A 27,781-nucleotide genomic window follows, 5' to 3' on the forward strand; every position below is an offset into this window, starting at 1 on the left:
AAATACTAATTCTGAGAGTACGAAAACATCACAATAGATAAAATAGTTTGTGTTTGTAAAATATAGATATCATGCCATGATCGAGAGAATCCAATGTGATCTAGAAGAAATAACTCACCTTGGAACTTGATGTGTTGGACACTAGATAGAGTTGAGGACGAGTGGAAGTTGTTGGTATACTTGTTGTATTCCACAAAAGGAAAACAAAGAAAAATACAAGTCAGAATCACTACAATTCAATGTGTATTGAGTCGGTATAATCGACTGACTAAAAATAGAAACTAATATGCATAAAATGATGATAGAAAATCAAATATAGCACTTAACAGGTGGCAAGAAACAAGAAAAAAGTACAAGTGGCGATAACAATAAAGCAAGTACATAATTAGTCAACAATATCAAGCACACACATGAGGACTCAGGCCTCCACATCATGCTCTTTTGAGAAATGAGTTGATGAAAACAATGAAGTAATATCAAGCACATACATGAGGACTCAGGCCACCACACCACGCTATTTTAAAAAAGGAGTTCTTTGAGATTGAGTATATTAAGCCTTTTTAATATGTTTTCCTTTAATATTATCATGTCAGAACGTGAAACTCGATCAATATTATTGTGCTGGCTTGTGTAACCCGATCTAAATATATTGTGTCGGTGGGTAACACCCGATTCAAATATATTATGTCTGCTTGCAGCATTCGATCCAAATACATAGTTAATTCATCATTCTTTATCATCATTTTTTACTTTATTAACAATATTTGATCATCATATAGGTAATTGTACATAGAGAGAGAAAACCCCCTTCTCTCTAAACGATAGAAAGAAATATCCTCAAATAGCACTACCAGATCGCTACCACCAGATCCGCTAGATGAAAACCCTATGGAGGTGGATTCAATTATTCAAACTGTAGAAATTAACAAGGGATTCGCACATAAATCCTTCAACAATGTACTAGCAATACCATACCCTCAAACAAACTCAATAGATCTGATCCCCACAAGCCAAATAGAGGTCATGTTAGTGGAGCAGAATGAATGTAAAATAAGGAACAATAATGTGAACTCCTTGAATTTGATGGATAATGACACCATCAACCTATCCAAGGAAGAAATGTCTAGGATTTACCAACCATGGGAATATATAGTGATTATCAAACTACTAGGGAAAAAAATGAGAACTTGAGTTTGAGGTCAATAATTGGGTTTACTTGAAAATCTCACCCCTGAAGGATGTGATGCATTTTGGAAAGAAAGAGAAGCTTAGTCCCCCATATGTAGGCCCATATCAGATTTTGATATGGATTGGCAACATGGCATATGAGTTAGACTTACCCTCAGAACTGGCATCGATGCATCTGGTGTTTCATATATTGTTGTTGAAGAAGTGTATTGGTAATCCTGGCTCCATTATTCCTTTGTATAACATTCATGTGATAGAGAGTTTATCGTATGAGAAGGTTCTGGTTGATATTCTAGGCCAACAAGTTAGAAGGTTGAGGAATAAAGAAGTAGCTTCCATTAAGGTGTTATGGAGGAATTAAGAGGTTGAAGGTGCTACTTGGGAGGCTGAAGTCGATATGATGACACAATATCCTCATCTCTTTCCTTCCATTCCTAGTTGAGGTACTAATTTCCTTCATGAATCACTCCTTCGAATTCATGCATTTAAGTCATTCTCATATTTTCATATGCATGCATGTTTATGAAATGAGTTTTAAGTCACGTTTTAGCTTGGAATTGAATATTCTATGTTTTTATGAATTTTAATGTATTTTGCATTGATGTTAGATTGTTATGTCTCTTTCTGTACTCTATTCATGCTAGCTTGAGTCCTATTCAAGGAAGAATGTTTTCAACCGGGAGATATTGTAAGATTCCGAAAGTTAAAAAGTCAGAAAATAAATTTTAAAAGAAAATTATCGAAAGTTACAACTTTTTGGGTTTCACAAGCCATTTTGATGGGTAGTGGATCTCACCACGGGCTGTGGAAGGAAACCATGGAAGTGAACTGAAAAAGGGAAAAAGATCACAAGAGGGTCTATGGCTCGTAGTGGGCACCATGGAACTTAGACTTATCTGTGGACTTGACCCATCAAAACCCCAAACTTGTTGGGTTTCAGGAAGCCCTTTGATGGGAAATTGAAGGTTACACAGATAGTAGTAAGGTCCATGTAGAAGAAACAGTTGGACTTAAAGGAAAAGGTCACTTCATGACAAGGTCTACGAACTATAGAGCCAAGAATGAGGCTAGAGGTGCCCGTGGAAAGTCATCCTCCAGTCTTTAGGGTTCACGAGCCACTTCACGTACTGTGAAGGGCTACACACGGTCTATGAAGACCTTCCGTCCAGGGGCAGGCCCGTTCAGTTATTTTCTTAAGAGGTGTTTTGGTATTTTTCCACTATTTTAATATTATATTTGGATAATTTTTTAGTATAATTCCTAGTCTATTTACTATCCCAAACCCTCATAAATCCCTCATTCACTCTCATTAACCCAAGATACAAATCATCTCTCTAGAATTTCTCCCAAGTTCATCTTCTCCCTCAAGCAATGTTTCAAGGGTTCCAAGTCCAAGTCTCCAAATTCAAAGAGCTTTTTAGGCTTTAACTAATCAAGGTATGTGGGAATTCATCGATGGATCCCTTTCATCCATGGAGTCAGAAGGTTTCTCTAAATTCTTGTTTTATGAATTACCTTCTAGCCCTAATTCTTATGGAATTACATTTGGTTAATTCAATTATGGTTTAATTCATTATCATTGATCTAATTATGCATGATTCAAGATAAATTGCATGATTTCAATTGATTTTCATGGACCCATGACTTATGTTATTTCAAGTATAAAATTATGGAATCGTGATCATGATTGACAAAGGATTTTACGAATGATTATGAATGATTATCAAAGACTTATGAATGACTCATGAAAGTAATGAATGATGTTTCCAATGATGTTTCAAGCAAGTATACATGGTGGTGAAAGAAGTTTTCATACACTCATGTTAAAGAGGTGAAAGGTTTTCTCACCGGCTCACGGATTCATAAGGATTGAAGGTTTTCTCATTCTATTATAAATCATCATGTTAATGAGCGACTCTTATTACTATTTTATGATGAAGTTTGATATTTATTATTGACTTTCCTAGTGATTTTAATGAATATGATTTATTATTTCTATTGGGATACTGACTAAGCACCAAGAGGACTTTAAAGTGGGATTCGGCTTAGAAGCTCAAGTAGGGATTCAAGGGGACTCTAGTAGCAACCTCTAGTCCCAACCTACGTTGCCCCGTAGGTTTGCCTTAATTGGCCTAGCTAGTGGATCCACAAATAGCTTAAGTTTAAGATGTTCTCATGGAGTCTACCTTGGCAAGTAACCTTTCTCTTTTCGGTGTGGGAGTCACACCGGATCCCATGTTATAGCTCGCATAGTCTTATATGTCGGTTAAAGGTCTTATCCCATAAATGTATATGAAATGGTATAAGTTCTCATGGTATTTTATGATGCATTGACTATATGGTTATGATATTCAAATGCTTTCAAGTCTTACTCATGTTTTTATGATATAGGTCATGCACCTCATGCTCATATTGATTATGTTCTATTATCATTCATGCATGCTTCTCACATACTTAGTGTATGCATTCCATGTACTAACACAAACTTTTTATCTATATTTTATCATAATGTAGGGTCCGACGATCATCACACACCTCCCGCTTATGGATAGAGTTTGAGTATTATTTCTATTGTCGGTGCGTCCTCATGTTTCGAGGATGTGACATTTATACTTTCTCTTCATTTTATATGACTTTATTTCTTATGTTGGTGAGCTAGGAGTTTGTCCTATGCATTGTCTAGACAAGTATATATATGTTAGATGTTCATGGAGTCTATGTTGTCATGCTCTTTCGAAGTTGATTTCTCCTTTATCGAGTTATTCATGTTGAGACTTTATTTTCGCATTTATGATTTAGTCTTATTGCTTCAATTACCTTATGTATGTTCATGTATGATATGCTAAGAGGCTTGGTTGGAGTCCTTCGGGATTTTAATCGTCATGTTACGCCTAGGGCCTAGCTTGGATCGTGACATGGTTTGATGCACTTGAGCCGAAGGTTTTCCGTAAATAACCTCTCCGCCTACCCGATGTAGTGGTAAGCTTTATTTATAGTCTACGCTCCACATACCCTACCTAGTGGGATTTCATCGGGGTATATTGTTGTTTCTTAAACTAATGAGTGATAGTTTAGGTTGGGGTGTGCATCGGTCGATTCGATTCAATTTTATGTATTATCGATTTTCAATTTAAATACTTTAAGCAAATAAGATATTTTTTTATTGGTTTTCGATTTATCTATTTTTGATCGTTAACGGTTCGATTTTCAATTTCCCCAAGAAGAAAATGGTCATAAAATAAATGTATGACTTCTCACTTCTCTAACAATTTGGTGCGATACAATGAAATAAGCAAACCAACTATAAATGTTTACTATAAATGTTAGGTTATAGTGAAACAAGATAGATAATGAAAAATCGCATCAATAAGAGCAGATGCAGTACAAAGGTTACATCAATTACATGTTACATCCAAAACATAATATGAAATTTTTGATGTTAATCAAATTACAGATGTTTACAAACTTGCAAAAGCTACAATTACAAACTAATCTTTAGGTTTTGATAAAAAAGTAAAGACTAAAGTGGTGTGAAGTAGTACTCTAAAATGGGTAGACTGTGTAGAGTCGTGATATATACATGTAGTGTCTAGTTATGTTAATTATTAATATTTAATATTTATGAAGGGTAAAGTAGTAAATTACTACTGTCTTAATGGGTTATCGGTTTACCTAATAACATAATACTAAAAATCGAAACCGTATTGTTAACCCGATAATTTTTTTTATAAAATCATTAAAAATCCGTTGACCCAATAATCTACTAGCAATAATCCAATAATATTTTTTGGTTCGATTTATCGATCGGTTCAATTTTTGCACACCTCTGAGTTTAGGTATATTTCTTACGCTTCTAATAATTTAGATATAAAATAAAATAATGATAATTTATGTATGTTTTTGATAAACTTTAAAAAAGGAAAACGGAGGAACTCCTTAGGAGGAAAAAAATCGAGGTTACCATAGTTGTGATCCTCTATCATATAGCTGTGGGTTCCCAAATGGCCAAATGCTTCCATGTTTGACGAGGCACGCATGAATGAGTAGACATGCTTGGTTTATCAAACTCGGCCTTGACACTACTCCTCTTTACGCTACAAACCTCATTGCTGACTACGTTTCCTCTGGAATCCCCAACTCCCTTAGCATTGCCCACAAGGTGTTCGACCAAGTGCCTCTCAAAGACACAACCTTATGGACCTCTCTCATCTCAGCCTATGCTCGCTCCAATCAACCCCACAAAGCCCTTAACCTCTTCTCCCGCATGCTCCACCAATCTCAATCCAACCCAGATGCTACTGCTCTACCCAATCACTTCGTCTTCACAGCTGTTGCTCGCGCCATTGCTTCCACTCCACAGCACCTCAAGTTGGGACAAAACTTGCATGCCCACGTTATAAAGTCTGGATTCCTTCTTGGTAATATCATTGTTGAGACTGCCTTTTTGGATTTGTATTCGAAATGTGGAGTCGTGGAATGTGCCCGGACGGTGTTTGATGAAATGTCTAGTAGAAATTTGGTGACCTGGAACGCTGTGATTTCTGGGTATGTTCAGAATGGACAGGAATGTGAAGGGTTAGAGTTGTTTTATCGAATGAAGTGCAGAGAATTTTACGTGCCTGATGAGTACAGCATTGCTACTGTTTTATCTGGCTGTGTCTATGTACAAGATCTACTTCTGGGAATGCAAGTTCATGGTTATGCATTTGTTAGTGGGTTTGAGTCAAGTTGTAGAAGTTCAATTGCTAACATGTATTTCTATTGTAGTAGGGTTGAATCGGCGGAGGAAGTTTTTGTCGGAACAGAGAGGGATCTTGTTTCCAAGCTTGTAAAGGTAAGGGGTTATGTATATAATCATATGTATGCTTATGCTCTGAAGTACATTTTGTCAATGGAGAATGCTGTTGAAATTTTAGTTATGGATCAGACTATTTTCGTGCCTCTGCTATCTGCTTGCGCCAAGATGCATTTGCTCAATGCTGGGAAGCAAGTCCATGGTCTCTTTAGCACTTTGGATGATTCATATAGAACCGCTCGTTTATTAGAAGAGAGCAGAGCGATTATTGGCAGTGCACTCATAGACATGTACAGCAAGTGCAGTGATATTGATAAAGCGCGAAAAGTTTTTGAAAGTTGGCTACCTGAACCACATGTTCCACTGTGGAATTCTTTGTTGTCTGGATATATTAACAATGGACTCATCGAAGATGCCAAGAGACTCTTTGAGCATATGCCCGAGAAAACTATTGTTTCTTGGACAAGCATGATGACAGGATATGTGCAAAAGAACTTGCCCGGAGAAGGCTTAAATTTATTGGCTAAGATGTATTCCGGAGAAGAAAGTACTAGGTTAGAAGGAAACTGTTTGACCTTTGTGGTGGCTCTAGAAGCATGTTCCCATCTAACAGATTTGGATAAAGGAAAGCAAGTACATGCAAAAATTATTAGAGCATTGCCGGATGCAGATGACAATGTGGCTGTTGGTACAGCTTTAGTTGATATGTATTCAAAATCAGGTAACTTGTGTTACACTCTAGGACTTTTTGATGCAATGGAAGAGAAAAATGTTGTTTCATGGACTTGTGCAATCATGGGATTTGCTGTTCATGGATTTGCCTTCCAAGCCCTTGAAACTTTTCAGCGTATGGTAAACATGGGAATTAATCCCAATGAAGTGACATTTACTGCAGTATTAACTGCTTGCAGTCATTGTGGTTTAGTAGACGAGGGAATACAATATTTTACGCAAATGAGGAAGCGGTATGGTTTGATCCCTGAAGAAGAACATTATACATGTCTAATTGATTTATTGGGACGTAATGGAAGGCTTGAGGAAGCATGGCATTTAGTGGAGGGAATGGAAGAGAACCATATAAGTGATGGGTGCTCTACTGGTGCCATTTGGGCTGCGCTTCTAGGGGCCTGTCAGTTGTATGAAAATGTTGAAATTGGAAAGAAGGTAGCTGAAAAGATGATGGAAGAGGAGATACAGCTTTCTACTGCATCTGTTGCGCTATCTAATGTTTATGCAGCAGCTGGAATGTGGAATGAAGTGTACGGAGTGAGAGAGAGTTGGAGAAAAAAAGGTCATGCTGATGGAGAGCCTGGTCTTAGCCGCATATGTGCACAACCCCATTAATATAAAATTCTTAGAAACATTGTTGTTGCCCTTTTATGTAATTGGTGTGTCATTAGTGTTTTTACAATGATAAAAGTTAATTCTAGGTGCAACATTTCCTTTGGTTATGCAAAATTGGAGAACCTTTGGCTGCTTCCTTTTTTTGACTAGTTCAAGGTCTGCTCCATGTTTGATTGGCTCGTGGCCCATGCGTCTTAAGATGATGTATAATATCAACTGTACATGTTGATTTGACATCGTTCCTTTGTTTATTGAAATCATCTAATGCGCTTTTGATATGAGTTGATTTTGTTTATGTACTGCTAATACTTATACTACATTATAACATAGTATTATATTATATTTAATATCCCCAACGAAAGGTGAGATTATTTTCTTAATTCAAAGTTTGTTTATCTCCAACTTTTCACCAAATATCACTACAAATTCTCCCTACCATACCAATGTGTCCACCATATTCTGCGGGAAGTTCAATGAAAAACAACTTCCAACATTTCTTCCTCCTCCTAAAAATAGCTCAAACATATTTCTAGGTTTTCCCTTTTTAGACAGCCTAAATTGCTATCTATCTATTCCCTTTTTATATACACCATTATAGATCTACAAACAAAATTCGTAGGATTGCCTAAACCAGAATTTATAGATCAAATTAGATCTGTATGTTTAGAAATTAAAAAGAAAACATGGGTTGTTTTTCATGTTTTTCATCACAAGAAAAGAAGGCATTCAAAAGAATACATAGCAAAAGCAAAGAAAAATCTGCTGTTGTTCGTCAAGGAGAGACCCTCTTACAACAACGTCCACATTCATTGTCGAGGCCAAAGCCACAGCAGGACCACCTGCGTTCTCATTCACAACCTCTATCTGGTAAATTTTTTCTTCATAACTTAAAATGTTCCATTAAAATGTTGTACTACTTTATAATCATCCATCCCCTTGTGACTCGAACACACAACCTTTAATCCCCGAGACTAGACCTATTATGCTGCACATTATGTATGGGGAATTCTAATAAAACAAGATGAATTTCTTGAAGCAACTTTTACTACAATAGAATAGAACAGTAGAGCAGAGAGAGACTGTTGTAGAACTAAAATAAATATAAAGTTTTACATTAGTTTTTGCTTTCCTAATACATAAATCTTCTGCAGAAAATATTAGAAAGGTGACAGCACAAGCCACACACCAAAAGTCTTCTAAAAAAGGCGACAGCCAGAACAACATTGCGGCTCAAACTTTCACCTTCAGGGAACTAGCAACAGCTACGAAGAACTTCCGATCAGAATGTCTGATAGGAGAAGGTGGATTTGGACGTGTTTACAAGGGTCACCTAAACAAAACTGGCCAGGTGCTTCAACACTTTAAAAAATCTACTATTTGTTTCTATACATAGCTAACATTTTTCCCTGAAACTGTACTAATCATCAGTTCATTTTTGTCCAGACTGTAGCAGTGAAACAGCTTGACCGCAATGGATTGCAAGGGAACAGAGAGTTTCTTGTGGAGGTTTTGATGTTGAGCCTTCTGCACCATTCAAATCTTGTAAATCTAATTGGCTATTGTGCTGATGGAGATCAACGACTTCTTGTTTATGAGTACATGTCATTGGGATCATTGGAGGATCATCTGCTTGGTATTTATTTTTCCTTAAGTCTTGTTACACTACCTGCCCCACTTGTGGGACTATACTGAGTATGTCATTGTTGCTGTTGTTCTTATTATTCTACTTGCATTTGAAATTCTACTGCCAACGAGCACCTTCTTAGTGCAGAAAACGAAACAAAACTCTTTAAAATGTATAACAAAATCAAGAAACAATTCTTTATCCTTCACAATTGTAAAGGAAGTATTGAGTAATGAACTGGCATCATAGCATCCCATTTTCCGTATACTGGCTATGTGTTAACTTTGTATATTATCAAACTAATGAAGAATCATATATATGTGTTTCTTCAGATCTTGAACCAGATAAACTTCCATTAGATTGGTTCACAAGGATGAAAATTGCATTGCATGCTGCAAAAGGACTCGAATATTTACATCATAAAGCCAATCCACCAGTCATTTACCGTGACTTGAAGTCCTCCAACATCTTGCTGGATAAGGAACATAATGCAAAACTGTCAGATTTCGGGTTAGCTAAGGTTGGGCCTACAGGGGATAACACCCATGTATCTTCAAGAGTCATGGGAACATACGGTTATTGTGCTCCTGAGTACCAACAAACTGGCAAGCTGACTATCAAGTCTGATGTCTATAGCTTTGGCGTAGTTTTATTGGAGCTGATTACGGGAAAGAGAGCAGTTGATATCACGAGATTTGGGCATCAGCAGAACTTAGTTACTTGGGTAAGTGAAACATTTCTCCATCCTTTCTGCTCATACCTTAATGAGTATTACATCCGCCATTGAATATTACATGATCCAACACCAGTAGTGTTTACCTAGCCAGATTGCAGAAATCTATGCTTCTCTCATATAAAAAATACTGCCATAAAATTAATAAATAGAATTTAAGTATTGGAAAAATGCTCTTTAATTTTTGGGCTACTGCTATTTTTGCACATATAACTTTCCGACGAAGGGATTTTCATTGCATGTGGCTCCGCCACTGGTAAATCATGACTGGTAACTGAATGACATAGATAACCTAGTTTCTAATACTTGTTTTTCCCTCTTGATGACTAATGTTCGATTTACTTCTAAATTCAAGGGGTTGTTGATAAATTAAAAAACCATGTTGTGTTGTCCTACTCCGCGTTTAAGCAAAAAGATGTGTTTCTTATGCTTCTTCCAGGCTGAACCCATATTCAAAGACACAAGGAGACACATTGAACTGGCTGATCCACTTCTTGAAGCAAATTTTCCAAAGAAAAATTTCAGTCAGGCAGTTGCTATTGCTTCTATGTGTCTGCAAAATGATCCAGTAGTACGTCCTCTGATCAGTGATGTGGTCACTGCACTCAGTGCCCTTTCAGCACCTGAAAAAGAATTGATTTCACCATTCGCTTCTCCAACTCGAGCACCACCCCTAATGCAAATGTCAACTGATGACAACATAATATCTACGAGAGAATGCCAACAAGAAGTCGCAGAAGCCATAGAGTGGGGTTCAAATTCAAGAATACAGAATGCAAGATCACTAGCATCTTGCGGTTCTTCAGTGTGACATCCACATTTTGGCTTGTCACTCCATAACAGGATTAGGTGACAAAGATGATCGCGTTGTTTCAGCCCTCCAGAGATGTTGTTAAGTGATGGAGGAGAGATCATCAAGTGCTACCGCTGTTTGAATTCTTTAGGAAAATGAACAACATATATAAATAGTACTTCAAATATTGTGAATGTTAGAACAATTACGAAAATGGACAATTTGTTACAGCCACTGTAGCAGGGAATCCGAAGAAATGACGTTTATATATTGACTGTGTAGATTCTTTTACGGTTATCAGTGTAATTTAATCTTTGTAGTGTTAAATTTGACAAGATTCTAGATGAATTATTTTGAATATATGGTAGAAAGATAATTCTTCATTGATACAACAAATCAAGGTATTAATTTTATAGGTGAAAGTTTGGTAAACCATAATTTAGTTTCACAAGTTAAACCTTGACATTTTGATACATAGTGATATCATGGATGACATCAAGAAGAAGAATTCATTCCTATAAATAGATAGATCTTGATTCATTTGAAACTCACATCTCACTTGCCTTCTCATCTTCTAAGGCATCTGATCTTCTTTCTCTCTTGTAGTATTTCACTTGTATTCTTTTGGAATGAAATAAATATTGGTTGATTGTGTTTGAGGATTAAGCAAAGAAAAATAAAATTTTGTCGAACCTCGTAAATTTCTGGTGTTCGTTTTATTGTTGTCTCATTTATTAGCTATCTTTAGATATAGCAGTTTTGATTTCATCACTCTCTATATATTCGGCTTTCGCAACAATTAGTATCAGAGCCAATGTTTTATCTGAGTATGTTTTGTGGTTGCAGCACAGTCTGAACTTCCACATCAAAAAAGATTTACTTTGGGCTTTTGCAATTGTTAGCCAATAAATAGTATTTGTAAGAAAATGGAAGATAAGAAAAATGATGAGTCCATGTCGAATATCAATAATATGTCATCGTTGGCATTTTCTCTTATGACAAAAATTGTGTCAAATGTAAAATTTGCAGTTGAAATTTTTGACGGGTCAGGACATTTCGGAACGTGATAGGGCGAGGTCCTTGATGTCCTTTTTCAACAGAGGATAGACATTGCCATAGAAGAAAAGAAGCCAGACGGTGTTAGAGAAGAAGATTGGAAGATTATCAATCGTGTTGCTTGCGGTACCATTTTATCTTACCATGTAAGAGGACAAAAGTATCCATAGACAAAGGAAACTTCTGCAAGTAAATTGTGGAATGCACTGGAGGAGAAATTGTTGAAGAAAAACAGTCAAAATAAACTTTACATGAAAAAAAGATTGTTACGCTTCACATATATTTCCGGTAGCACAATGAATGATCATATCACCATCTTTAATAAGTTGGCGACAGATATGCAAAATATGGATAATATGACCTTAATGTTGTTAAGTTCACTTTCCGATGAGTTCGACCACCTTGAAACTACTTTAGTTCATGGGAATGATAAAGTATCTCTCAAAGAAGTTTGTTCAGCCTTGTATAGTTATGAACAAAGAAAGAGAGAAAAGTCAAAAGGTGGAGAAGCAGAAGCACTGTTCGTGAGAGTCGTTCTCAAAATTAGATGAGAACGAATAAAGGAAGATCAAAGTCAAGATCCATACTCAGCAAAGATGAATGTGCCTTTTGTCGAGAAAAGAGGCAGTGGAAGAAAGACTGTCCAAAGTTGAAAAGCAATGTCAAACCAAATAATGGGAAGGCTGTCATGGATTCAAATATTGCTGATTATGATGACTCTGATTTCTCGTTGATTACAACAGAGTCATCCAAATCATTTGATGTATGATTGATGGACTCAGCTTGTAGCTATCATATGTATCCCAATCGAAATTAGTTTGTTGATTATGCGGAGTTATTCACACCGTAAATTATAATCCTCTTACCGCATATGATGTTGGTTCAATCCGATTAAGAAATCATGATGAATTGAGCAGAACATTAACAGATGTTTGATATGTACCGAATTTGAAGAAAAATCTCATTTCTGTAGGAGCCCTAGAGTCAAAGGGGTTCAAAATCATTGCAGATAATGGGGTAATGAGACTATGCTCCGGTGCACTAGTGGTAATGAAGGCAATTCGAAGAAACAATAACATGTACCACTATCAAAGTAGTACAATTATTGAAACAGCGACAACATCTAGTGACGACAATGAGGCAGAAATGACCAGGCTATGACATATGCGCTTGGGACATGCTGGAGGAAAATTCTTGAAAACTTTATCATATGAAGGATTGCTGAAAGGAGTAAAAATTTGTAACTTGGAGTTTTGTGAGCATTGTATCAAGGGAAAATAAACAAGGGTTAAATTTGGAACATTTATTCATAATACAAAAGGTATTTTGGATTATGTTCACTCTGATGTTTAGAGTGCTTCCAAAACACCTTCATTAGGTGGGAAAAACTATTTTGTAACCTTCGTTGACAATTTTTTTTTAACGTTGTGGGTGTATATGATGAAAACTAAAGATGAAGTATTGGGAAATTTCCTCAAATGAAAGGCGATGATAGAGACTCAAAGTGACAGAAAGATCAAGTGTTTTCATACAGACAATGGCGGAGAATACAAAATAATCTTTTTTCAGAAGATTTGTGAAGATAATGGCATCGTCAGACATTTCACCATAAGAAATGCACCACAATAGAATGGAGTGAAAGAACACATGAATCAAATTTTACTGGAGAAAATTTGGTGTATGTTGTCCAATGCTGGCTTGGGCAAAGAATTTTGGGCTGAGGCAATAACTTATGCATGCCACCTCATTAATCATTTACCATCTGTTGTTATTATTGGCAAGACACCATTAGAAAAATGGTATGAAAAAACTGTTGAAAATTATGATTCTTTATATGTATTTGGCTCAATTGCATATTATCATGTAAAAGAGTCAAAATTGGACCCAAGAGCAAAGAAGCTCTATTTATGGGGATTACTTCTAGAGTCAAAGGATACCGTTTATGGTGTCCAAGAACAAGAAAAAATATTTTCAGCAAGAATGTTACCTTTGATGAATCTGCCTTGACAAATAAGGAATGGATTGAAGATGTCAAACAAACTAATGGTGCTTCGAAGCAGGTGGAGTTTGAGGGAAAAATAATTTTCCCAACACGAAGAGAAAACGAGGAAACAATAGAAGATTTTTCTCTGGAAGAAGAGCTAGTCGAGGGTGAGATTTCATCTCAACCATAACTTGAATCAATAGCAACCAGCAAGCCAAAGAGAACAATAAGAAAACCTGCTCGACTCATAGATATGGTGGCTTGTGCAGACTTAATTGCAACTGATGGCATTCCTACCACTTATAAAGACGCATTCCAAAGTTCAGAAGAAGATAAGTGGAGGACATCCATGAATAAAGAAATGCATTCTCTTCATTAGAATCACACATGAAAATTGGTCAATCTCTTGGAGGGCAAGAAAGCAATTAGGTGCAAATGGGTATATGCATAGAAAGAAGAATTTTCTAATCAAGAAGATGTTCTCTACAAAGCAAGATTGGTGGCCAAAGGATATTCTCAAAAGGAGGTAATTGATTATAATGAGGTATTTTCTTCAATTGTGAAACATTCCTCCATTAAAATTTTGTTGTCTTTGGTAGCACAGTTGAATTTGGAACTAGTTCAGTTGGATGTAAAAACTATATATTTACATGGAGACTTGGAAGAGAAAATCTACATGACTCATCCAAGAGAATTCAAACTTGATGGAAAAGAAAATATGGTGTGAAAATTTGAAAAATCATTGTATGAATTAAAACAATCATCTAGGCAATAGTATAAATGATTTGACAAGTTTATGTTGTAGAAAAATTATAGAAGAAGCAAAACAATCATTGTGTGTATTTGTGCAGGCTTGAAGACGGATCCTTTATATATCTTCTCCTGTATGTTGATGATATGTTGATAGCTTCTAAAAGTCAAGAGGAAATTAAGAAGCTGAAAACTCAATTAAAAAAGGATTTCGAGATGAAGGATTTAGATGAGGCAAAGAAAATTCTTGACATGGAGATTAAAAGAAATAGACATTCAAAGAAACTCTTTTTATCTCAAAAGAAATACTTGAAGAGGGTACTAAACCGATTTGGTATGAATGATAAAACAAAGTCAGTTAGCAGTCCGCTTACTCCTTATTTTAAGCTTAGTGATGATATGTCACCAAAAACTAAAGCTGAACAAGAATATACGTCAAGAGTACCATATGCGAATGTTGTTGGTAGCTTGATGTATGTAATGGTTTGCACAATACTAGATATTTTACATGTTGTGGGAGTTGTAAGCAGGTATATGCATAATCCTGGAAAAGAGCATTGACGAGCTGTAAAATGGATTCTAGGGTATATTCCCAATACTGTAGATGTTGGTTTAGTTTTTCGAGCAGGAAGATAGTCAATATCTTGTTGGATATTGTGACTCAGATTATGCAGGTGGTTTGAACAAATGAAGATCAACTACTGGTTATGTTTTCACTATTGCAAACGTGTTAGTTAGTTGAAAGTCTATTTTGCAGTCAACAGTCTCTTTGTCTACCACTGAGGCAGAGTACATGACAATTATAGAGGCTGTGAAGAAGGTAATTTAGCTTCAAGGGTTTTTTAGAGAGCTTGGTATTGAACAAGAAGGTATCAAAATATTTTATAATCATCAAAGTGCTATTCATTTAGAAAAGAACCAAGTTTATCATGCAAGGACAAAGCACATTGACGTCCGATATCATTTTGTACGAGACATCATAGAAGAAGGTGGAGTCATAGTTCAAAAAATTTAGATTAAAGATAATCATGCCGATATGCTGACAAAAGTGGTGGTTGCGGTCAAGTTTCAACATTGTTTGAAATTGATCAGCATTGTTGAACATTGAAGATTGAGGTTGAAGATACAATCAAAAGTTATTGAGAGAAAGTTGGAAATGGAGAATCTTGTCAAGGTGAAGATTTGTTAAATTTGATAAGATTCTAGATGAATTGATTTGAATATATGATAGAAAGATAATTTTTCATCGGTACAAAAAGTCAAGGTAGTAATTTTATAGGTGAAAGTTTGGTAAATCATAATTTGGTTTCACAAGTTAAACCTTGACATTTTGACACAGTGATGTCATGGATGACATCAAGAAGAAGAATTCATTCTTATAACTAGGTAGTTGTTGATTCATTTGAGACACACCTCTCACTTGCCTTCTCATCTTCTAAGGCATTGGATCTTCTTTCTCTATTGTAGTATTTCACTTGTATTCTTTTGGAGTGAAATAAATATTAATTGATTGTATTCGAGGATTAAGCAAAAGAAAATAAACTTTTGTCGAACCTCGTAAATGTCTGGTGTTCTTTTAATTGTTGTCTCATTTATTATTTATTAGCTATCTTTAGAAATAGCAGTTGTGATTTTATCACTCTCAATATATTCGACTTCCACAACATGTAGTGCTTTAACTCGACAATATAACCACGACTCACACAAACAATAGTTTTCGTTTTCTTTACAGAATCATTTTGTCTGTTGGGTTTACTATTTCAAGAGTTCTTTGTTTCTCATATTTTTTCAGATGATCCAAAAATCACTATTTCCAACATAAAAGAATTTTTAAACTACATGTTTTATTCTTAGTTCCTACTTTGCAAGGTGATCACTTTTATAATATTGGATTAGTACAACTTGTATCTTGACTATTGATGGTATATCCATTAGATAAACAATATAGAAATATGCCAAGATCATGTAACATCATAGAGTTTGAACTGCTTTGTATTGTTGAGGTAGCGGCCAGGGCCAGAGCCAGGTAGGGCCAAGGGGGTTCATTCGAACAAATGGGCCTTTCTTGGCTGAAAAGTTCAGTGCTTTTCATGTGCTTACTTCTTCACATTTTTTAATCTCCTGAAAATCTTGCCTCCACCATTGATAACTGCTACAAGATCACTAAAATATTGAGGAATGAAAAGGCATGTGTTTTCTTAAAAATATTCTAACTGGAATGTGCATATTGCAGTGAAAAATAAGACCAAAATATCATAATAATCTCAACAGTGGAAACATCATTGAAAACGAGCTATGCAAATTCTTTCATGTTTAATACAAATTTTTATTTTTTACAACACTAGAATATGTATATTATGTTAAAAGGAAAGTGGATAACCCAGTATATCAAAACTAGGTAAATTATTCGCGCTTCGCATGGTAATGAACTACCTCATCAAACTTACGTATTATTATTCGATAATATTCATATTTTTCAATGATGTGTGCTCATCCTCATCTTCGGTCACGACTGCAGCTGGTTTGAAATCGACGATGATAGCTAGTACTCAAACCTTTATCACGAAAATAGATGTAGAGTATTGTATAAAATACCAAAACAACAGGTACCCAGTAGGCATCATAGGCCGACTGAGCAAGATAAGCAAAAGCAAACTGAAATGCTAGAACTAACCACAACCGAAGATAAAAACAAGAACTCAAGGTATGCATGTACACAAGCACACTCAACACACAAGGAGAAAAAGAGAAACTAGCTAAATCCACTAAGCTCCCATAAATCCGACGGATACACTCGTGCACAAGTCTAAAAGTAACAACCTGAACGGACTCCCATAAGCCCAACATTAGCAAATATAATTGAAGTAAAATGAGAGAATCTGAAGAAGTTTATACAATGCTTCTAGCTTGCTCCTTATTATGAGTTTCCTGTTGTTTCATTATTACTTGTGATATATGATCCTTTCTTATATGCCTACTATGCTTATGTTATCTTAAGAGCTCAATTGGCCTATGCCTACTGAGTTCCACTTGTTGGTGACTCATACTTTACTTCTACACCCTGTAAATTATCGTATGATTTCTCATTGATGATTTGGACCTCATGTATAGCAGCTTTTGGGATTCGGAGACCGGTTGTGTCACGCCCCAAGAGGGGACCCTAGACGTGACCGGCACTTGAAAGCCATTTCTGACCTTCAAGAGAACCACATAGCTCAATCATTCCCTTATTCAGTTATATACGCTCACAGGAAGGCTCAATTATAACATGCTATTTATAATATGGGGGCCGAAGGCCAAATATGTTTAACTCAACAAAATAAATATAATAGGACTCCTCAAAATAACAGTCCAATCTCCCCACACTCTAGTCTATCAAGCCTCTATCAAAGTCTGGAAAGTGCCAATGACAAGCCCATGGCTACCAACAATCAAAATACAGAGACAAAATGAAACTATGCAAGGAGCTCAAGATCCTCTGGAAACTAGGAGGACTCACCAACTAGCTGGGAGTGTATGCAGACCTTCAACGGAGCGTCGGTTGATGATCTCTAGTACCTGTCGCTGCATCATAAAACGATGCAGGCCAAATGGCGTCAGTACATGGAATGTACAAGTATGTAAAATGGTCGGAGAAAACAAACATCAAGAAAGCATCAACATCAACTCAGGATCTCAACTTATATATATACATAACAACTCACTCAAGTGCCCTAAGTCTAACAAGAAGTGATTTAGACCGGACCAAATCTCATGCCACTTAACTCAACTGACTCGGAGTACTATCAAGACCTAAATGGGAGTTTCTCTTATTCGACAACCATTACTTATGAGCCAGTGATAGTACAACAATCAGACGTCGTTTCTACGTTCGTCCATACCTTGCCAGGTCATGAACGCCTCCCTAATCATGGATTCCATCGATTAGTCAAGTCCATTCATTTAAAGACAAATAAATGGGAAACATCCGACTTTAACAGTTCGATCCCATGGGAAGCATCCGACTTTAATGGTTCCATCCCTACCTACATTGGCGACATAGTTTCTGGGGTTCGAGTACGGACTATACTCTCGCCTGCCTCGATGCTCGATACTCCTCCCATGACTCTATGCTCATAAAACTCCCTCTAATCATCTCAAACAAGCCTCACGGCTAGTTTCATGTGGAACATTGCCAACTCATGAACTCTATCCTCATTTCAACTCAATTAAGTCATAATGGCAAGTCCCATTTAGGACCTTGTCCACTCTTCAATTCCATACTCCAATCAACTCAATTAAGTTTCATTTATATAAGCATTTATAATATCTCCTCAAGACTCATCACAACTCTATGGCTTTAGCTCAACAATTCAAGTAGACTATCACATTTAAGGAAATTGATTTATGCAGCATAATCACATGGCTAAAGAGGTCAACAAAACATAATAACAAGTCATCTCCATCAACTCATACTAACATGAAGGTTTTAGGAACTTCTTAGCTCAACAACATCAACACATATAGCATTAATTAAATAGGGGACAAAACTCATTCAAACATAAGCCATACCAAGAAACTCCATTTTTTATGGATATTTAACCTCAAAGCATGAGTAGGGCACATGGGTGGACTCAACCCATGTTTTGGTTAGCCTTACATACCTTAGAATAGACTCTTGAAGAAACCTTGTTGTTGGGTCTTCAATGGAAAGCTTGAAGTCTTGAAGCTCTTGGAATAATCTCTTGTTGAAAATGGAGAAGAAGAAGAAGATGAAGAAGAGAGAGTTTTCTAGGGCTTTTCTAGAGAGAGAGTGGGGCTGCAAATTGTGTTCTCAAATGACCAAGGGTAATACATATATAATTTAGGTAAGTTCCCAAATTGCCCCTCCTCAAAAGTCTTAAAAATAGGCTAAAATGCTACTGGCGCGATAGTGGCGCGTTGCGCTATTGCAGCGCCAGGCTGATTACGCCTAAAACCTGCACACCTCGTAGTGGCGCGCCGCTCCAGAGACCAAACTACTGAGGCATGTTTCTAGCGTGATAGTGGCGCGTTGCGCCCTTACAGCGCCAAGGCCATTGTTCCTGGGTTTTGGAAATTTAGCTTAAAAAACCCTGCACAACTTTTAGTGGCGCGTCGTGCCAAGGACCAAACTACTGAGGCATGTTTCTGGCGCGATAGTGGCGTGTCATGCCCTTACAGCGCCAAGGCCATTTCCCCAGCAGTTGCAACCCAGGCCTAAAAATGAAATTCCTATCTTGCTAGTTCGTCTTAGGATCGTCATATCTTTCGATCCCGAACTCCAAAATTCACGTTTTCAGTGGAGTTAGAAAGAAGACTCAATGAACTTTAATTTGATAGGTCGTGGGCCACCTAGATTGTCCTCCTTCAAAAGATAGGGTCGTTATAAGTCGACCCCTTATACGAACTCATCCCAAGACTTAGCCTCGACGACTCTCTTGGATTTAATTTGGTCCTAGAGGCCCCTCGTGACCCCATATCACCTCTAACGCTGTTCAATTTCTCAAAGACTCATCTTAACTCATGCATACGCTCCTCAATACTCGAGTTCGACCCTATCCATATACAAGAAGGGTCCAAATCTTAGGGGGAAATTTTGAGGGGTGTTACATTATCTCCCCCTTGGGATCATTCGTCCTCGAATGACGAGTAACCAAGAATGGACTCAGGGTACAAATCACAATCAAAATTCAGTCATTCAATCAATCAAATTCTCAAACAATTACCAATCAAACTCAAAATGTACAAACAAATTCAAGTCAAGGAAATGGAAATTACCTTCAACATTCTCCTCGGTAGACATGAATAGATATGGATATTTAGATTTCATGGCTTCCTCCGCTTCCCATGTGGCTTCCTCAACAAATTGATTCCTCCACAGGACTTTGAATGAGGCGACCTCTTTGTTCCTCAATTTGCGAATTTAACGATCAAGAATTTGGATTGAAACCTCCTCATAAGACAAGCTATCCTTACTTCCAATGCTATCAATAGGGACTACCAACGAGGGATCGCCCAAGCACTTTTTCAACATCAAAACATGGAACACCGGATAAATAGAGGCTAGCTATGAGGGTAACTCCAACTCATAGGCAACACACCCAATCTGCCTCGAAATCTGGTAAGGACCGATATATCGGGGACTAAGCTTCCCCTTCCTTCTAAACCTCATGACGCCCTTCATGGGCAATACCTTCAAGTATAACCAATCACCTACCTCAAACTCTAAGTCTCTCCTCCTCACATCGGTGTAAGATTTTTGGCAGCTTTGGGCTGTCTTTAGTCTATTTTGAATGACTCTCACCTTCTCCATGGCTTGATGAACAAAATCAGGCCCAATCAACTCAACTTCACCAACTTCAAACCACCCAATGGGTGATCTACACCTCCTCCCATGCAAGGCTTCATAAGGAGCCATTTGAATGCTTGCATGATAGCTATTGTTATATGCAAACTCTATGAGAGATAAGTGATCATCCCAATTTCCCTTGAAGTCAAGCACACATGCCCTCAACATATCTTCCAATGTTTGGATGGTGTGCTCTGCTTGGCCATCTGTCTGGGATGGAAGGCCGTACTAAGGTTCACCTTTGAACCCAATCCTTTATGAAAAGATCTCCAGAATTGGGAAGTGAATTGAGCTCCTCTGTCCGAGATGATGGACAAGGGGACTCCATGCAATCTGACGATCTCTTGAATGTACAACTTTGCATAATCTTCTGCGGTGTCAGTAGTTTTAACCGCCAAGAAGTGAGCTGATTTCGTCATTCTATCTACAATCACCCAAATCAAGTCATGTTATTTTCGGGACCTTGGCAAACCCGTAATAAAGTCCATGTTGATCATCTCCCACTTCCATTCTGGAATTTCTATGTTTTGGGCTAAACCACATGGCCTTTGATGCTCAACCTTTACCTGTTGGCAATTTGGGCACTTGGAAATAAATTCCGCAATATCCCTCTTCATCCCACTCCACCAATAGATCTCCCTCAAGTCATGATACATTTTTGTGGAGCCTAGATGAATAGAGTATCTGGAACATGCACTTCGGCCATGATCCTTTCTCAAACATCATCGACATTAGGTACACACAATCTACTTAGGTATCTCAACACACCATCTCCCCCTTTGGTGAAAACCATCACCCCTTGTTTGTGAACAACTTCCTTCAACCGAAGGAGGACGGGATCCTGATCTTGCTTTTCCTTTACCTCTGCTACAAGTGAGTACATAGCCCCATCTCGAACGTTTACTCCACCTTTATTGTTCTCTTTGAGTTGAACTCCCAATTGGGCTAATCTATGTACCTTATTCGCCAATTCCCTCCTTCCCTCTTCTACATGGGCAGTGCTACCCATAGACAACCTGCTAAGAGCATCAGCAACAACATTAGCTTTACTTGGATGGTAGAGGATGCTTATGTTGTAGTCCTTGAGTAGCTCGAGCCATCTCCTTTGCCTCAGGTTGAGCTCCTTCTGGCTGAAGACATATTATAAGCTTTTGTGATCGGTGAATACATCAACGTGCACTCCATACAAGTAGTGGCACCAAATTTTAAGTGCGAATACCATAGCTGCCAGCTCAAGGTCGTAAGTTGGGTAATTCTTCTCATGAACCTTAAGCTGTTTGGAAGCATAAGCTATCACCTTCCCCCTTTGCATCAACACACAGCCTAACCCAATTCTGGATGCATCATAGTAGACCACAAAGCCCTCTGTTCTGTCGGGCAGGGTCAGGACAAGAGCAGTGGTTAGCTTGACCTTCAGTTTCTGGAAACTCTCCTCACAAGCATTGAACCATTGGAACTTAGTCAGCTTAGTCAATGGTGATGATATGGATGAGAATCCCTCTACAAACCTTTAATAAGAGCCGGCTAAACCCAAGAAGCTTTTTATCTCCGTCGGGGATGCGGGTTTGGGCCAATTCTTCACTGCCTCAATCTTCTGAGCATCAACCTGAATACCATCTCCAGACACAATGTGGCCTAAGAAGGCCACTGATGCAAGACAAAATTCACATTTAGAAAACTTTGCATACAATACCTGGTCTCTCAAGGTTTGTAAAACGACTCTAAGATGATAGGCGTGCTTCTCTTCATTCTTGGAGTAGACCAGAATATCATCTATGAATACAATCACAAGCATATCAAAATATGGTTTAAACACCCGGTTCATGAGATCCATGAAAGCTGTGGGAGCATTTTTCAACCCAAAGGACATGACCAAAAATTCAAAGTGGCCATAACGAGTACAGAAAGCGGTCTTCGAAATATCACACTCCCTCACCTTCAACTAATGGTAGCCGGATCTCAAGTCTATCTTTGAGAAACAAGTGGCACCCTGAAGTTGGTCAAATAAGTCATCTATTCTAGGGAGAGGGTACTTATTCTTTATGGTAACCTTGTTCAGCTGCCTGTAATCAATGCACATTCTAAGAGACCCATCTTTCTTCCGCACGAATAGGACGGGAGTGCCCCATGGTGAGACGCTCGGCCTAATGAATCTCTTATCTAGCAAGTCCTTCAACTGCTCCTTCAACTCTTTCAACTCAACTGGAGCCATTCTATATAGAGGGATTGAGATAGGCTGGGTATCAGGAAGAACATCAATCCTGAAGTCGATCTCCCTATCAGGAGGGACTCCAGGCAGATCCTCAAGAAAGACGTCGGGAAACTCATTGACAATCGGGACCAACTTGAGAGATGGAGACTCAACATTTCCATCTTTCACTCGGACAATGTGATAGATACACCCTTTTGAGATTAGCTTCCTAGCCTTAAGGTAAGAAATAAACTTACCCTTAGGCATAACAGGACTACCCCTCCACTATATGACCGCTTCATTCGGGAATTTGAACCTAACAATCTGAGTCCTACAATCAATAGAGGCATAACAGACATAAAGCCAGTCCATGCCAAGGATCACATCAAAATCAACTATGTCCAACTCAACTAAGTCAGCCAAGGTATCCCTATGATGAATTGACACAGTGCAATCTTTATAGACTCTCTCAGCTAAGACAGAATTACCGATAGGAGTAGCTACGCAAAAAGGCTCACGAAGATATTCAGGAACTTTATTGAATTTACTAGCCACATAAGGAGTCATAAAAGATAGTGTGGCACCCGGATCTATCAACACATAGAAATCAAGAGAAGAGACTCGAATCATATCCGTCACGACATTTGGGGAGTTCTCCTGATCTTGACGACTACTCATGGCGTATAGGCGGTTTGTACCTCCACTGGTGCCTGAAGCAGTGCCCCTCTGATTACCCTTAGCCGGCAGTGCAGTAGCAGAATGCTGGACTCTGTTTCCCCCTGTTGGACACTCCCTCTGAAAATGGTCCATTTGGCTGCATTTATAATAACCAACCCTTCCTGCTCTGCATTCTCCCAAGTGGAGCCTACCACACTTTCCGCAGGGTGGCTTCCCTCTCGAGCCATGACTTACACTGGCTTAGGATTGAGAACCCTGGGATCTGAGATTCTGGCGACTCTGTCCCTGCCGATCATACCTGTTCTGCATTATAGGTGCACTGGCGGTAGATGAGGCATAATTGGGAGGCCTCTTCTGGAAGAAGGACCTGCTGCCCTTGTTTTGCCTCTATTCATTCTCATGGCTCATTGATTTTACCTTCTTGCTCAGATACTCCTCTCTGTCTTTTCTTTTCTCATCCTCCACCTGTTGAGCATACACCATTAATATGGAAATATCTATATCTGAGATCAACAATGCTGCTTTGCATTCCCTCTTCACATGCCTCCCTAATCTGGAGACGAACTTCCTCATCTTTGACCTCACATCTGGGATCATTTCTGGATTATACCTGGACAGCTGGATGAACTTTAGGCCATACTCTTTAACTGTCATACCCTCCTATTTCGGATTTAAGAATTCCTCTACTTTTACTTCCCTCAATTCTCGGGGAAAGAAGTGGTCAAGAAAGGCTCCCTCAAACTCATCCCACCTACCAGGTTCAGCATCCTCACCTCTACCTTGCTTCCATTGGTTATACCAAATGTTCGCCATATCCTTGAGTTGATAAGACACCAACTCAACCCCCTCAATTTCCGTAGCATGCATAGCTTTTAGGATTTTCCATATCTCATTAATAAAATTTTGGGGGTCTTCATCTACCTTAGAACCCGTGAATGCCGGCGGATTCATTCTCAGAAAGTCTCGAATCCTGGCTGCAGCAGACGACTCTTGGGAACTAGAACTAGGAGTTGGTGAACTCTGGTTACCATTTCGGGCAGCCATTAATTGCGTGAGCATTGCAATCGCCCCACGAAATTCTACCTCTGATGTGGGTACAGGCAGAGTAGCAGGCACTTGGGGTGCCTCCACATACCTCGCAGGTCGGCCTTTAGCCCTTGCCGGGCGTACCTCAGACTGGGGCATCTCTGCATTTTCGACATTTATCTGGCTGGCAGTACGTTTTGGAGGCATTATCTGTAACGTATAAACCCACGAATTAGAAGGGAAGTTTCATAGAGTTTAACTCCATCATACGAATTCAGAGTATGAAAGAGGGGAAACAATTCCTAATGTCTTATAGCCTCCTGATTATAAGTGTGATGCACAACACACCCATAAGCAACACTCTACTAGACACGGCTTCATAGACTCTCTAGGACACCTGAACTCTGTTCTCTGATACCATGTTTGTCATGCCCCGAGAGGGGACCCTAGACGTGACCAGCACTTGAAAGCCATTTTTGACCTTCAAGCGAACCACATAGCTCAATCATTCCCTTATTCAGTTATATACGCTCACAGGAAGACTCAATTATAACATGCTATTTATAATATGGGGGCCGAAGGACAAATATGTTTAACTCAACAAAATAAGTATAATAGGACTCCTCAAAATAATAGTCCAATCTCCCCACACTCTAGTCTCTGAAGCCTCTATCAAAGTCTGGAAGGTGCCAATGACAAGCCCATGGCTACCAACAATCAAAATACAGAGACAAAACGAAACTATGCAAGGAGCTCAAGATCCTCCGGAAACTAGGAGGACTCACCAACTAGCTGGGAGTGTATGCAGACCTTCAATGGAGCGCCGGTTGATGATCTTTAGTACCTGTCGCTGCATCATAAAATAATGCAGGCTAAATGGCATCAGTACATGGAATGTACGAGTATGTAAAATGGACGGAGGAAACAAACATCAAGAAAGCATCAACATCAACTCAGGATCTCAACTTATATATATACATAACAACTCACTCAAGTGCCCTAAGTCTAACAAGAAGTGATTTAGATCGGACCAAATCTCATGCCACTCAACTCAACTGACTCGGAGTACTATCAAGACCTAAATGAGAGTTTCTCTTATCCGACAACCATCACTTATGAGCATCCGACTTTAACGGTTCCATCCCTACCTACGTTGGCGACATAGTTTCTGGGGTTCGAGTATGGACTATACTCTCGCCTGCCTCGATGCTCGATACTCCTCCCATGACTCTATGCTCATAAAACTCCCTCTAATCATCTCAAACAAGCCTCACGGCTAGTTTCATGTGGAACATTGCCAACTCATGAACTCTATCCTCATTTCAACTCAATTAAGTCATAATGGCAAGTCCCATTTAGGACCTTGTCCACTCTTCAATTCCATACTCCAATCAACTCAATTAAGTTTCATTTAGATAAGCATTTATAATATCTCCTCAAGACTCATCACAACTCTATGGCTTTAGCTCAACAATTCAAGTAGACTATCACATTTAAGGAAATTGATTTATGCAATATAATCACATGGCTAAAGAGGTCAACAAAACATAATAACAAGTCATCTCCATCAACTCATACTAACATGAAGGTTTTAGGAACTTCTTAGCTCAACAACATCAACACATATAGCATTAATTAAATAGGGGACAAAACTCATTCAAACATAAGCCATACCAAGAAACTCTATTTTTTATGGATATTTAACCTCAAAGCATGAGTAGGGCACATGGGTGGACTCAACCCATGTTTTGGTTAGCCTTACATACCTTAGAATAGACTCTTGAAGAAACCTTGTTGTTGGGTCTTCAATGGAAAGCTTGAAGTCTTGAAGCTCTTGGAATAATCTCTTGTTGAAAATGGAGAAGAAGAAGATGATGAAGAAGAGAGAGTTTTCTAGGGCTTTTCTAGAGAGAGAATGGGGCTACAAATTGTGTTCCCAAATGACCAAGGGTAATACATATATAATTTAGGTAAGTTCCCAAATTGCCCCTCCTCAAAAGTCTTAAAAATAGGCTAAAATGCTACTGGCGCGATAGTGGCGCGTTGCGCTATTGCAGCGCCAGGCTGATTACGCCTAAAACCTACACACCTCATAGTGGCGCGCCGCTCCAGAGACCAAACTACTGAGGCATGTTTCTGGCGTGATAGTGGCACGTCGCGCCCTTACAGCGCCAAGGCCATTGTTCCTGGGTTCTGGAAATTTGGATTGAAAAACCCTGCACAACTTTTAGTGGCTTGTCGCGCCAAGGACCAAACTACTGAGGTATGTTTCTGGCGCGATAGTGGCGCATCGCGCCCTTACAACGCCAAGGCCATTTCCCAAGCAGTTGCAACCCAGGCCCAAAAATGAAATTCCTATCGTGCTAGTTCGTCTTAGTATCATCATATCTTTCGATCCCGAACTCCAAAATTCACGTTCTTGGTGGCATTGGAAAGAAGACTCAACGACCTTTAATTTGATAGGTCATGGGCCACCCAGATTATCCTCCTTCAAAAGATAGGGTCGTTAAAAGTCGATCCGTTATACGAACTTATCCCAAGACTTAGCCACGATGACTCTCCTGGATTTAATTTGGTCCTAGGGTCCCCTCGTGACCCCACATCACCTCTAACGCTGCTCAATTTCTCAAAGACTTATCTTAACTCGTGCATATGCTCCTCAATACTTGAGTTCGACCCTATCCATATACAAGAAGGGTCTGAATCTTAAGGGGAAATTTTGAGGGGTGTTACAGGTTGAGCTCCTGGTGTTTGGAGGTTCCTATCTCCCTATGTATTGGATAGTACTACTTTTTAATTCGTTTTTATAGACAGTTTGTACTTATATCCTGTTGTGTAAAATCTTGTACTCTCGTTTTGATCAAAAGCTCAATTATCAACTGACACCAGGTCTTGGGGGCTTATTTCTATATTTATTTGACTCTTTCTCTTTCTTTTATTTGTTATTGTCATAGTCATCATTCGCATTATTCGCTTTTGTGTGATAGTTCATTGTCTCTATCTCCAAGCTATGGGTTAGGCTTACTTATTGGTTAAATATAATGGGTGTCATCATGACCTGAGAAATTGTGTCATGACATTTCATCTTCTAAAACCTCTCATAACACTGATGATCTTGTGAAGTTAAACCGAACAATTCTATAAGATTGAAGCTTTAACCAAAGCTGAACAATAGTTAAGTACTTGGATAGAAGAATCATAAGAGGGTCAGGGACTTATACCGAGATTTGATAGTAATCAAGGACTTGAACCAAGGTGTGGATAATGTGG

The 27,781-nt window shown here is 38.5% G+C and overlaps 2 protein-coding genes across 2 annotated transcripts; both read left to right on the top strand.

Annotated features, from left to right (window-relative positions):
• Positions 1-5,227: 5,227 nt before the first annotated feature.
• Positions 5,228-7,327, top strand: LOC129883588 (pentatricopeptide repeat-containing protein At3g22690-like). Its single transcript, XM_055958219.1, has one exon. It carries the CDS (start codon positions 5,228-5,230, stop codon positions 7,325-7,327), a length of 2,100 nt encoding a protein of 699 aa, XP_055814194.1.
• Positions 7,328-7,734: 407 nt separating this feature from the next.
• On the top strand, positions 7,735-10,806 carry LOC129881661 (probable serine/threonine-protein kinase PBL25). The gene is made up of 5 exons (XM_055955787.1): positions 7,735-8,194; positions 8,479-8,675; positions 8,771-8,960; positions 9,284-9,675; positions 10,124-10,806. Exons 1-5 carry the CDS (start codon positions 8,011-8,013, stop codon positions 10,493-10,495), a joined length of 1,335 nt encoding a protein of 444 aa, XP_055811762.1. The 5' UTR covers positions 7,735-8,010; the 3' UTR covers positions 10,496-10,806.
• Positions 10,807-27,781: the final 16,975 nt, after the last annotated feature.

Source organism: Solanum dulcamara, chromosome 3 (genome assembly GCF_947179165.1).
Source record: "Solanum dulcamara chromosome 3, daSolDulc1.2, whole genome shotgun sequence".
Classification (NCBI taxonomy): Eukaryota; Viridiplantae; Streptophyta; class Magnoliopsida; order Solanales; family Solanaceae; genus Solanum; species Solanum dulcamara.